The sequence below is a fragment of the Argentina silus genome (assembly GCF_951799395.1).
Source record: "Argentina silus genome assembly, chromosome: 19".
NCBI classification, from domain to species: Eukaryota; Metazoa; Chordata; class Actinopteri; order Argentiniformes; family Argentinidae; genus Argentina; species Argentina silus.
This window is the reverse complement of record NC_139673.1, coordinates 15,916,025-15,928,467: the sequence shown is the minus strand read 5'-3', so window position 1 is coordinate 15,928,467 and position 12,443 is coordinate 15,916,025. Positions and strand designations below refer to the sequence as shown.

At 53.1% G+C, this 12,443-nt stretch overlaps 2 protein-coding genes across 2 annotated transcripts; both read right to left on the bottom strand.

Annotated features, from left to right (window-relative positions):
• Position 1: 1 nt before the first annotated feature.
• LOC310819856 (inositol hexakisphosphate and diphosphoinositol-pentakisphosphate kinase 2-like) lies at positions 2-1,513 on the bottom strand (the record flags this gene model as incomplete). The annotated part of the gene is made up of 4 exons (XM_083691266.1): positions 1,365-1,513; positions 908-1,029; positions 341-442; positions 2-44 (listed from the first exon to the last, which is right to left on the bottom strand). Coding segments are annotated over exons 1-4 (321 nt in total), but the record flags the coding sequence as incomplete, so codon positions are not given.
• Positions 1,514-3,144: 1,631 nt separating this feature from the next.
• On the bottom strand, positions 3,145-10,518 carry LOC310819855 (inositol hexakisphosphate and diphosphoinositol-pentakisphosphate kinase 2-like; the record flags this gene model as incomplete). Its single annotated transcript, XM_083691265.1, has 4 exons — positions 3,145-3,335; positions 9,408-9,493; positions 9,759-9,849; positions 10,449-10,518. Coding segments are annotated over 4 exons (438 nt in total), but the record flags the coding sequence as incomplete, so codon positions are not given.
• Between the last annotated feature and the right edge of the window lie 1,925 nt (positions 10,519-12,443).

Below are 12,443 nucleotides of genomic sequence, written 5' to 3'. Positions count from 1 at the left end.
TGTCTCCATGACGAATTATAGCTATGACACAGCGCAGCTCCATCCTGAGTGGGGGGGGGGTGGGGGTGGGATGGGTGGGGGTGGGGGTATAAGATAACATTATTACTTTATTATCCCCTTGAGGAAATGTTGTCTGTGACATTGTGTTACATTAAAATACATTACACCCAGAATTGCAGGGCATAGACAATGACATACAAATGTGGTAAAGGCTTGACAAGTTAACAATCAGAGCCATTAGCATTTTTCTGCCTCCAAATGATCTGGTCTTCACAATGATTTTGATGATTTTTATTGTAAGAGACTGGAATTGTGCTTGTCTAAGTGTGGTGTAACTCACATGGTCCCAGACGTGGTGGGGACTATGGGGATGTCCTCTGCCTCGGTGGGGATGGACCAGGGGATGTGGAACTGTGGAGCTAGCTCTCGCATCACTATATTCCTACAGAGAGAGAGGACAGAGAGGAGAGGAGAGGAGAGGAGAGGAGAGGAGAGGAGAGGAGAGGAGAGGAGAGAGGAGAGAAAGGAGAGAGAAGAGAGAGAGAGAGAGAGGAGAGATATTGTCAACTCATGAACCATCACGATCATCTGGATTGTCTGCAATTATAAGCACTAACAATATATATATTTTATTTAATTCAACCATTATTTATCCAGGTTAGTCTCACTGAGATACAATATATTTAAATATATAATCTTAGATATATATGTACATCCACTTCAAAACACATAGCAAAAACACTTCAATATAGACATGATTAGTTCAATCAGAGTTGATAGAACAAGGCTGGAACCCAAGCCTGCTAACAGTGTGGTCCTCTTGGATCCAGACGTCCCACCCCTGGCGTAGGGTAACCATACTCAAATACAATATGACAGAAATAGCCGCTGGTGTGGCTTCGCGTACCCCAGGATCTTGGCACAGTCGTCATAGTACTTCATGGAGTTCTTCACGAAGCTGAAGCCATTGACGTCACACACGTAGGAGTGTCCGTTGGCTCGCAGAAGGTCAAACCCACACACCGTTTGCTGTAGTGACGAGAATTGTCGGTGAGTCACATTGAATCACATGCAGTGTCGTTGAGAGAGTGTTGTTGAGAACAGTTTCAGAAAAAGGGGGAGGCTGATGGAGGTAGAAATCTTTGACAGACACAACCTCCACAGGTTGTATCTACTCCACTTCATTTATCAATCATTGCGCTAAGAACAGTTATGCATCATGTCCAGACTCCACAACAGCAAAGAAGAACAGATATATTCTATAGTATGTGGCTCATGCAAGTAGCCAAAAGCCCAAAACACCTGGTGTTACGATCCCCAAGCTCCAGCCAACGGAGCCCCCTGAAGGAGGAGCCATAGCTGACCTTGAAGGCCAGGCAGACCTTGCGTGCCACCAGTTTCTCCATGGCGGTGAGCATGACAGGGTAGCGGATCTCCTTCCCCTCGCTGTCCCTCTCCACCTTCCCATCCAGAGCTGGGGACTTACGGGCCTCAGCGTGGGCATAGTCAGGTCCCACGGTTTACACCTGCAGTCACGCATGCACACACACACACACACACACACACACACACACATATATATATATATATATATATATAAGTACATTACAACACAGATACAGTGTTGTATCTGTAGTATACTGTGCACGCGGGCGCACACACACACGCATACACACACACACACACACACACACACACACACATATATATATATATATATATATATATATATATATATAAGTACATTACAACACAGATACAGTGTTGTATCTGTAGTATACTGTGCACGCGGGCGCACACACACACGCATACATACACACACACACACACACACACACACACACACACACGCGCACACACACCTTAACGTCGGTGCCATCCGTTGGCATGAACTCTTCATAGATGTAGGAGCCTGTCTTTCTAACGTTGCTCTCTGGAGAGTACACGCTGCTTCGGCTCCCAATCTGAGAGAGAAACACAGTGTTAGATCTGAGAGAACCTCCGTCTCTATCAATTATCCACTTCAGCAAAGGAAAGTGCTTGTGTGTGCGGACTGAAAATGTATGTTTAACAGGAAAAGAGATGCTGTCTGGACATAATCTGACTGATTCATGTGAAGATTTAAGTTTAGCTTTAGTCATGTTCTCAGTAGACAAGGTTGAGAGTAATGTTGCTAATGACAAAAGTGATAAAACCAGACATTGAGGTTGAGAAGCTATAAAACCTGACAAAGAACACATTTTACATGCTGATTATTTTATTACGAGGTTTAACAACGGTACTGAAAGCCCTCTGAGAATGTAAAGTGGGATCACGCTGAATAAACACAGGAATCGGATATCAAGTATATATATACACAAGGCGGGAAAGAAATATTCTGAGAAACATAAATCATCTATAGCAGGATTACAGTCGTAGTCATAACATTTGTGTGTGCAGGTTTTGTTTAAAAGTACACAAATATGATTGACTAAATATTATGAATGACTAAAGACATTATAATCCGACTTAACAAAAACATGTCATTGTTTATGACATCTCCATATTCATGCTCCCCACCTTCTTGATAAAACACATAAGAGATGCTAACTTTGATCTCTAAATAATCTCCACTGCCCACCACACCGGAAACAGAGGGTTCTGTCTCTTTGATCTAGAACACTGATTTATGATGTTCTTCTCGCTCTCTGTCGGAACACTAGATACAATCTAATGTCACAGTGTTCCGTTCTGCTTATTACCAGAGAGAGAGAGGAGGGAGAGGGGAGAGAGAGGAGGGATGTGGCTTCAAGCACAGCCGGGTCTATTTCTGAACTGTTAATGTGCCCTAAAATAACAGCCATTACAACTGACTTGAGGCTGAGGGGGTGGAAGAGTGTAGGGAAGATAAAAGCCAGGTCTGAAAACAGCCAGACATCTTCTGTGTTACCAGATTTAAAATAACTGGATAGGTATTAGCAATATAGCAGAGCAGATGAGGCTGGTGGAGGTATTCCACCGATTTCGGCCTCCACTAGCCTCCCCTATTGCAGACGCTTACCTAACCCTATTGGAAGGCTGTTCTGAAGGAACACGTATGGTTAGGGAATGGGGACCAGGACGGTCAGAAGAGAGACCTCTATGAAGGAGCAGCTAAGTGTATGGTTAGGGAATGGGGACCACAAAGGTCAGAAGAGAGACCTTTCTGAAGAGCCGTTGGCTGCCCCCGTCAGCTGAGGTGGGGTAGTAGATGTAGACGTTGTGGTCTTCAGCACAGACGGGCTTCTCCACGAAGGGTTTAGGAAACACCTCGCCGTTCACCTCCACGTGGTCCTCTCCTTCAACCAGGTTACACTCTGTGAGACAGAGAGAGATCACACAGAGGAACATATTGTCAGACCAAAGTTTTGTCCATTGATTTTTAGAATTCATTGTAATTCTATGGTTTCACCTATCCTTATCCAGTACAGACAGCATGGAGGAGGCTCTGGCTCCAAATTTAAATATGTTTGGACTCAGTGTCAGGGAATGGGCAGTCCTTTCAATGAGTAGCAATAGTGACAGTATGATTCAATCAGTCTACGGGCCAGTTTCCCAGACCTAGATTAAGCCTAGTCCTAGACTAAACTTTTTTTTTTTTTTTTAAATGGAGAATCGCCATTGAAAGTGTGATCCTGGACTCGGCTTAATCTTGTCTGGGAAACAGCCTCTATATCACACAGAGTCCTATTAACGGGAAACTGATCTCACACAGATAATTCCGACAATCTTTTTTTTCTGCCCTCATACAGTACTTGACTGTGTTAGTGTGGGGGGACATGCAGCGTTCGGCCTGTAGAGGGAGCTACAGGACCGTGGCCGGGGTTGTGTCGGCGAGACTTTGTTGCACACCTGCTGCAAATGAAGTCTCGTCGGCGAATGTTTAAGATGTGTGTGCTTCTGCCATTTCAGTAGGAGAGGTGGGCTGGGAACGGCGGAGAAGGAGGAAGAACGACGACTGTAAAGTCGCCGAGCGTTCAAAGGGCTGAAAAGCCAGAGACTCTACCAGTGACAAAAAGACTTTATGAATAAACGGGAGCAATCCCTCAGTAACATACTGCGTCTGCCTCTCTGTGTCAAAGGACCTTGTTACAGTGGCGCCCAACCTGGGACACAGAAGTAAGACGGAATGGAGGCGCTAGCAGCGGCGATGTCGAGGATAGCGCTTGTCCTCGAGCAGCAGACGGCCCTGCAGCAGACCCAGCAGGCAACGCTGGACGAGCTAACGGCGGCGAGGATCGCGGACAGTGCCCTCATCCAGGACTTCACCAGGGTCGGCGGGCCGGCGCCGGGGACCGGAGCGGCACCAGGTCCCCCCAAGGTCCAGCTACAGAAGATGGGGGACCTGGACGACCCAGAGGCGTTCCTCGCGGTGTTCGAGGGGACGGCAAGGATCTCGGGGTGGCCGGACCGAGAGTGGGCCTACCATCTGCTGCCCCTCCTGTCAGGGGAGGCGCAGCTCGCGGCCCACAGTTTGCCGGCGGCCGCCCAACGGGATTACACGTCCCTGGCCCGGGCGATTCGGGACCGCCTGGGCCTGACACCGGAGGAACACCGGCGCCGGTTTCGAGCCATGACCATGGAGGAGGGGTGCCGGCCCTTCGCCTACGCCCAGCGGCTGGGGGACAGCGCATGGCGGTGGCTGGACCCCGAGAACAACTCGGCGGTGGAGGTCGGGAACCGGGTGGTAATGGAGCAGTTCCTCGCGGGGCTCCCGGCCCGTACCACCGCCCCCAGGACCTCAAGACCGCCGTGGGACTGGCCGAAGACCATCTCTCCCTCCCACCGCGGGGGCCGCAACGACCAACCCCGGCCCCGCGGGAAGGGGGGGCCGACGCCCAGGAGGAGCCGAGGGAGCGGAAGGAGAGAGGCCGGCGCCCGCCCCAAGGTCGAGATGGCAGGGGCGCACCTATCCAGAACCGACCCCGGCCCCACAGGGAGCACCTCGAGCGACAGGGGGGGTGTGTTGGCTGTGCGGACGGCCGGGCCACGTGCAGGCCGAGTGTCAGGCGATGGACGTGGGACAGGTCGTCCGCATCGGCGACATACCGGGCCCTCCCCCCGGACCAGGAGCGGCGTATCGTATTCCGGTAAGGATACAACATGATACGCACCAGGCATTCTTGGATTCGGGCTGCATGCAGTCCATGATCCAGGAGCGCCTGGTTCGGCCGGGGGCATTGTTGAAGGCATCGAGGGTGCGGGTGAGGTGTGTGCATGGGGACATTCACGAATATCCGGTGGTCGCTATCGAAATTCATTTTGAGGGGAAAAACCATAGTGTACAGGCGGCGGTTAGCCCACGCCTCACGCATCCCCTGATTCTAGGTGTGGATTGGGAGGGGTTTCCTCAAGCGGTAAAGAGGGCTACCGGGATGCGTGCACGACAGCTAGGGAGGTGTGTGGCGTGTAATGTGCTCTGTGCCGAGGCGGCGCCTCGCGACACTGCCGGGGAGCCGGAGCCGGCGCCTCACCCCGAGACTTCCCCGCCGAACTATCCGCTGCTAGGCGACTTCCCCCTCGAGCAGTCTCGTGACGAGACCCTAAGATCAGCCTTTGACCAAGTGATAGCAATTGATGGTACTTTGATACGGCCAGACACGGTGCGCGCCCACACCTATTTTGCGATTATCAGCGACAGGTTATATCGAGTAAGTCGTGACTCACATAGTCAGGAGGAAGTAACCCAGTTGTTGGTTCCCCGCAGCCGCCGCGAAATGGTCTTCCAGGCAGCTCATTTCAACCCCATGGCGGGCCATCTAGGGTATGACAAAACACTGCACCGTATAATGGCTCGATTTTATTGGCCGGGGATTCGGGCAGAGGTGCGTAGGTGGTGCGCTTCCTGTCGGGAATGTCAGTTAGTAAATCCCCCGGCCATTCCACGGGCCCCCTTGCGGCCCTTACCATTGGTCGAGAACCCGTTCGACCGCATTGCGATGGATATTATCGGGCCATTTGACCGGAGCACACAGGGTTATCGATTTGTGTTGGTCTTGATAGATTACGCCACCCGATACCCCGAGGCAATACCTCTGCGCAATATCTCTGCCAGGAGTGTAGCGCAAGCATTGTTTCAAGTCATCTCCCGCGTGGGAATCCCGAAAGAGATTCTCACCGATCAGGGCACTAATTTTATGTCACGCACCCTCAAGGAACTGTATGGCTTGTTGAACATCAAGGCGATTCGAACCAGTGTTTACCACCCGGCCACTGACGGCCTTTGTGAGCGGTTCAATCGGACCTTGAAGTCAATGATCCGGAAGTTTGTCCACGAGGATAGTCGGAATTGGCATAAATGGCTAGATCCCCTGTTGTTTGCGGTGCGGGAAGTTCCCCAAGCTTCCACCGGGTTTTCCCCGTTTGAATTACTCTACGGGCGTAAGCCCCGGGGTGTCCTAGACCTGCTTAAAGAAAATTGGGAGGAAGGGTCTAGCGACAGTAAGAGTGAGATCCAGTACGTCCTCGACTTGCGCACAAAGCTCCACGCCCTAGGGGCTATCTCACGTGAGCATTTGCTGCAAGCCCAGGAGCGTCAGAAACGCCTGGATGACAGGGGGACTACCCTACGAGAGTTTACACCGGGAGACAAGGTGCTCGTACTGTTACCCACCTCCAGCACGAAATTACTCGCGAAGTGGCAAGGGCCGTTTGTGGTCACACGTCGCATGGGGGACGTGGATTATGAGGTTGTACGCTCGGACCGGGGGGACAGCTTGCAGGTGTATCACGTCAATCTCCTAAAAAAATGGAACGACGTGGTCACGGTTGCTCTGGCTACGGTAATTCCGGAGAGAGAGGAGTTCGGTCCGGAAGTCCCAAAATCGAAAGTTAGCACTCCGGTCGATATTGATAACCATCTCTCTGCTAGCCAGGCCGCGGACGTTGCAGATTTGCAGCTTAAGTTCGCTGACGTGTTCTCTCCCCTGCCCGGTCGGACTACGCTCATCGACCACCATATAGAAACGCAGCCGGGTTTAACGGTGCGCACGCGTCCCTATAGGTTGCCGGTGCACAAACGAAACGTTGTGTGCACGGAGTTGGAAGCCATGCTGGAGCTGGGTGTGGTCGAGGAGTCCCGCAGTGATTGGTGTAGCCCCATCGTGCTTGTCAACAAGCCAGATGGGGCTATACGGTTCTGTGTGGATTATAGACGGGTTAATGCGGTCTCCAAGTTCGATGCATATCCGATGCCCCGGGTCGACGAGCTCTTGGACCGGCTTGGTACGGCCAGGTACTTCACGACATTGGATTGCACGAAGGGATACTGGCAGATTCCACTCTCGCCGGTGTCCCGGGAGAAAACGGCATTCTCCACTCCGCACGGGTTATTCCAGTTCACCGTGCTCCCTTTCGGGTTGTTCGGAGCCCCAGCCACTTTTCAGCGCCTCATGGACCGTATTCTGCGGCCGCACGCCGCCTATGCTGCGGCCTACCTAGATGGCATTGTCATTCACAGTGACACCTGGCCGCAGCATGTGCGGAGTGTGGCTGCTGTTCTGCGGTCCCTGAGGCAGGCGGGGCTGACGGCCAACCCGAAAAAGTGCGTGATCGGGCGGAGGGAGATCCGGTATCTGGGGTACCACTTGGGACGGGGGGAGGTGCGACCGCAGATTGAAAAGACTGCGGCCATTGCCGCCTCTCCCCGTCCCAAGACAAAGAAGGAGGTGAGGGCCTTCCTGGGGCTGGCGGGATATTATCGCCAGTTCGTACCAGGGTTTTCAGAGCTGGCCAGTCCCTTGACGGACCTCACCCGGAAGGGTGCCCCGGATCCGGTCCAATGGTCGGGCCAGTGCCAGGGGTCGTTCGAGGCCCTTAAGGGGGCTCTTTGTGGAGAAACGGTCCTGTATGCGCCTGATTTTAACCTCCCTTTCTCCCTACAGACGGACGTGTCGGATAGAGGGCTGGGAGCAGTGCTGACCCAGCACGTGGAGGGGGCCGACCGGCCGGTGCTGTACCTGAGCCGCAAGCTGTCGGAGAGGGAGGGCCGGTACAGCACCGTGGAGAAGGAGTGCCTGGCCATCAAGTGGGCGGTCGGCACCCTCCGCTACTACCTGCTGGGTCGCGCCTTCACCCTCTATTCCGACCATGCCCCCCTCCAGTGGCTCCACCGCATGAAGGATGTAAACGCGAGGATCACCCGGTGGTACCTCGCGTTGCAGCCCTTCAACTTTTCCGTCGTGCACAGACCGGGGGCGCAGATGGTCGTGGCAGACTTCCTCTCCCGTGCAGGGGAGGTCGTCGGCCGTCGGGTCCCCGGCCTGTGTCGGGCGGTGGGGGTATGTGGGGGGACATGCAGCGTTCGGCCTGTAGAGGGAGCTACAGGACCGTGGCCGGGGTTGTGTCGGCGAGACTTTGTTGCACACCTGCTGCAAATGAAGTCTCGTCGGCGAATGTTTAAGATGTGTGTGCTTCTGCCATTTCAGTAGGAGAGATGGGCTGGGAACGGCGGAGAAGGAGGAAGAACGACGACTGTAAAGTCGCCGAGCGTTCAAAGGGCTGAAAAGCCAGAGACTCTACCAGTGACAAAAAGACTTTATGAATAAACGGGAGCAATCCCTCAGTAACATACTGCGTCTGCCTCTCTGTGTCAAAGGACCTTGTTACAGTTAGATTAGTTCTACTCTCTAAATAAAGGGTCTGGAGGTTGCCGTTAACCATCAGGGGAGAGGGGAGGACATGAAACACAAAGGGCCGGTTTCCCGGACACAGACTAAGCCTAAGCCTGGACTAAAACGTACTTTCAATGGAGACTTTCTATAGATTTTCTATTGAAAAACCGAATCAATGATTCCTGTGAGAGAGATGTCAGAGGTGTAAATGGGGAAGTCAATGCCAGACACATCACGTCACGTCAAAGCACTCAGGACATCACTGTACCCTGCTCCGGCACAAGATACTCACTACCGCTCCACATTAGAGGCTATATTTACACCCAGACCAAAATAAACCAACGATTGATGGGATCAGGATGGAACACAGATGAGTTTGAGAAGTCTGTACTTGCATTGGTTCGATTAGTAGATGACAAAAACAAGACATAAGGAGGTAGAATGTGTTTTATACATTACTTTTTTTTTGTCAGTTGCACTTGGGAGCCTACTCGTGCAACCAAAGGGTAGGAGTGACCCAGGGGAGATTGGGTAGTAGTGACCCAGGGGAGATTGGTGTGGAGGCAGAAATTGGAGGACAGGCTCATTGTAATGCATTGAACGGAATGAGAAATGATTCCATGCATTGCAATGAGCCCGTTCTCTGATTTCTACCTCCACCAGCCTCCCCTGGAGTGACCAGAGGGGCAAAACAAACTGTGAATCGTGAAGTATCGACCACATATTGACCATCTCTAATGAGACCGTGCAGTGATCAACAAGCAACCGCACACTGACCGTCTGGTTTATCTGGGTCACGGTTCAACACAGCATAGCGCGGTAGATCGATCCCTTCCTCCTGTAGGATACGATAAACCTCTCTCCTGAAACAAGGGGAAATAAAGGATTCAACTTGAGAGTGACCGAGATACCCATGGAGGCACTGTCGTAAAAGTAAATGCCAAGTAGGATCCTTGGGACGACCCTAACCCTAAACGCTAAACTTAACCGTAACCCTCACCATAACCTTAACTGCTTTAAATGTCAACTTCAATGGCGTGACGTCAGAGCCATCCCAAGCATCCCACTTAGCATTTACCCTGTCATAAATGTTTATTCACAGATCCATTGATATACATGTATGTGTACCTGTCCTGAATGTAGTACTGCATGTTCAGGTCATTGATGAGTAGAGGGTTGCGGAGTTTAGCGTAACTCACTGCCTTGTCCAGCGGGAAACCTACAAGTTCAAACATATCAGCCATCGTAAGCAAACCTTGTCAATGGCAAAAGATTCACAAAGGAACAAGAAGATGTAGTATACTTATACTGTGACTCAGTGACTGTAAATATGCACTCACGCAAGTATGTACACATGCTTTTCTTCACCATTGCACTAGCAAGTCAAACATCCATGTTTACATTTACATTTATGGCATTTAACAGACGCCTTTATCCAAAGCGACTTACAACAAATACATTTGACTAAGTAAGTGAATCATCTATCCATCAGTCATCATAAGAAAAAATAATTTATGCTAGGACCAGGGGCCATTGGCAGTCACAATGCTAGAAGAAAGGAAGATTTTTTTTAATGTTTTTTTTATCCATGTCGTGGAAGAACAGTAAAAGCAGGTATGTTGTTGTTGTGTGTCAGACAGAATGGCTGCTGGGGTTGAACATGCGTAATGCTGACTGGTACAGGAAAGTGCTCTAATGGGCTAATGGGATGTGTGTGTGCGTGTATCATGAAGCTTTTGTCTGCGTAATGACTTTTTCAGTAGAATGCAGTGTGTGCATTCTTCTGTGTGTGTGTGTGTGTGTGTGTGTGTGTTCCACCTTTGGAGTGGAAGGAGATGAGGCAGTCACACAGGGGCCATTTGTCCACGGTGTGGCGCCCGCCCCGTGCCTAAGCCCATGCGCGAGTGTGGGAAGGTGGTAAATGGAGTGTATATCTCGCCTCGCTTTGTCTCTGCTGTTTCTGCTGTCCCTCTCTTGCCCCGTGTTGTCTTTGGCAGGACCATGTATGGAGTTCCTGCGCCCCAAGGGGCCACAGCTGCAACCCGTCGAGATAATCACCGTATGCCCATACATGGAGTTCCTGCTCGTCAAGGCACAGCTGAAGGGCATCAGCAGGAGCAGCAAGGACCGTACAAAAGGAGCCAACGGAGCACCCAGTGGAGAGGAGTTGCTACGGCGAACCAAGGAGCAGTTGATGAGAGAGAGAATAAGCCAAGTCACCATTGTCCAGTGTATGACCCCTGACCATAGGAGAGCCCCCTTTGAAGCCCGACCCCGAGAACGTCCGAGAGCCTGCTACGTTGCCAACCTTCGCCTGTCTGACTACCCCGCTGCCGCCCCGACCTGGAACGTAAGAGGACCACCCACCGTGTACCGAACCCCCCTGCTATCTTCACGACACGACGCCTTCTCAACCCCACCCTCTCTATCATTTCCCTCTCCCCGCTAACCGAATAAATATCTTTGATTATAATTCTGGTGTGGACCTCTCTGCTTACACTGTGTTTGGGTCCGTGACGCGCCCGCACACCCCGGCGGCCGTCACATTTGGTGGAGAATGCGGGCATAGCGACCCGGGACCCAAACGCAGTGAACCGCAGAGACACCAGGGGGCCAAGCACCGGGAAACCAGTCCAGACCCCGCCATGGCCACTGGTACGGATTTCCAGGCGCTGATAGCGCAGCTCGTGGACCTCAATGTCAAGCAGCAAGCCCGCCATGAGGAGCTCGTCGCCGGCCTGCTGGCCAAGGGCCAGCACAAGTCCGCCACTCCGGCCCAATTCCTGGTCAAACAAACGGGGGACGACGACGTGGAGGCGTACCTCCAGATGTTCGAGAGGACAGCACAGAGGGAAGGCTGGGCCCCCGATCAATGGACAGGCCTGGTGGCTCCATTTCTGTCAGGCATGGCCCAAAGTTGCTATCAGGACCTCTGCGCGGACGGGCTTGTGCCATACCCAACCTTGAAGACGGAGATCGTCAAGCGGCTCGGCCACACCCTTTTGATCCGGGCCCAACAGCTCCACGAGTGGACCTTCGACCCGGCCGCTTTCCCCCGGGCCCAGATGCACGAACAGACTCGGGTGGCCAACAAGTGGTTGGTATCTGACCCCCCTTCCCTGGGGCCGGTGGAGAGGGTGGTCATGGACCGATACATGAGGGCACTGCCCCACGAGGCCCGGAGGTATGCGTGCCAGAACAACCCCCAGAGCGCCGAGCAGCTGGTATCCCTGGTGGAAGGCTACCAGGCCGCCCAGGGCGTGATGAGGGTGGCCCGGACACCGAAAAGAATCCCGCCCCTGTTACCGACGAGTCGCCCGGAGGCGACGGCCGACCGGAGACGCTGTTTCTCCTGTGGTGAGGTGGGTCATCTGTCCTGGGCCTGCCCCCACGCCCAGGAGGCGTCCATGCCCTCGGCGAGCGACCCCAGACGTCCCTGCGGGCTCCTGACGGCCTGTTGGGCTCAGCCGACGGGAACACCCCCGATCACCCCGGTGCGCATCAATGGGCAGGACGCCATGGCGCTCCTGGACTCGGGTAGCGCGGTGACGCTCGCCAGGCCCCAGTACACCCAACGGCCCTACCTACCCGAAACCCTCGCCGTAACCTGCATCCATGGGGAGACCAGGCATTACCCCACTGCCCACGTCCGGCTCCAAACCACCCGGGGCGTCTTCCAGGGGACGGTTGGAGTTGTCCCGGAGCTGCCCGTGGAGGTGCTTATCGGGAGGGACACTCCCCTATTCCAGGAACTGTGGAGCCACATGACCCGAGAAGACCCGGCCCGGGGGGCCCACCGAGGGAAGAGAACCC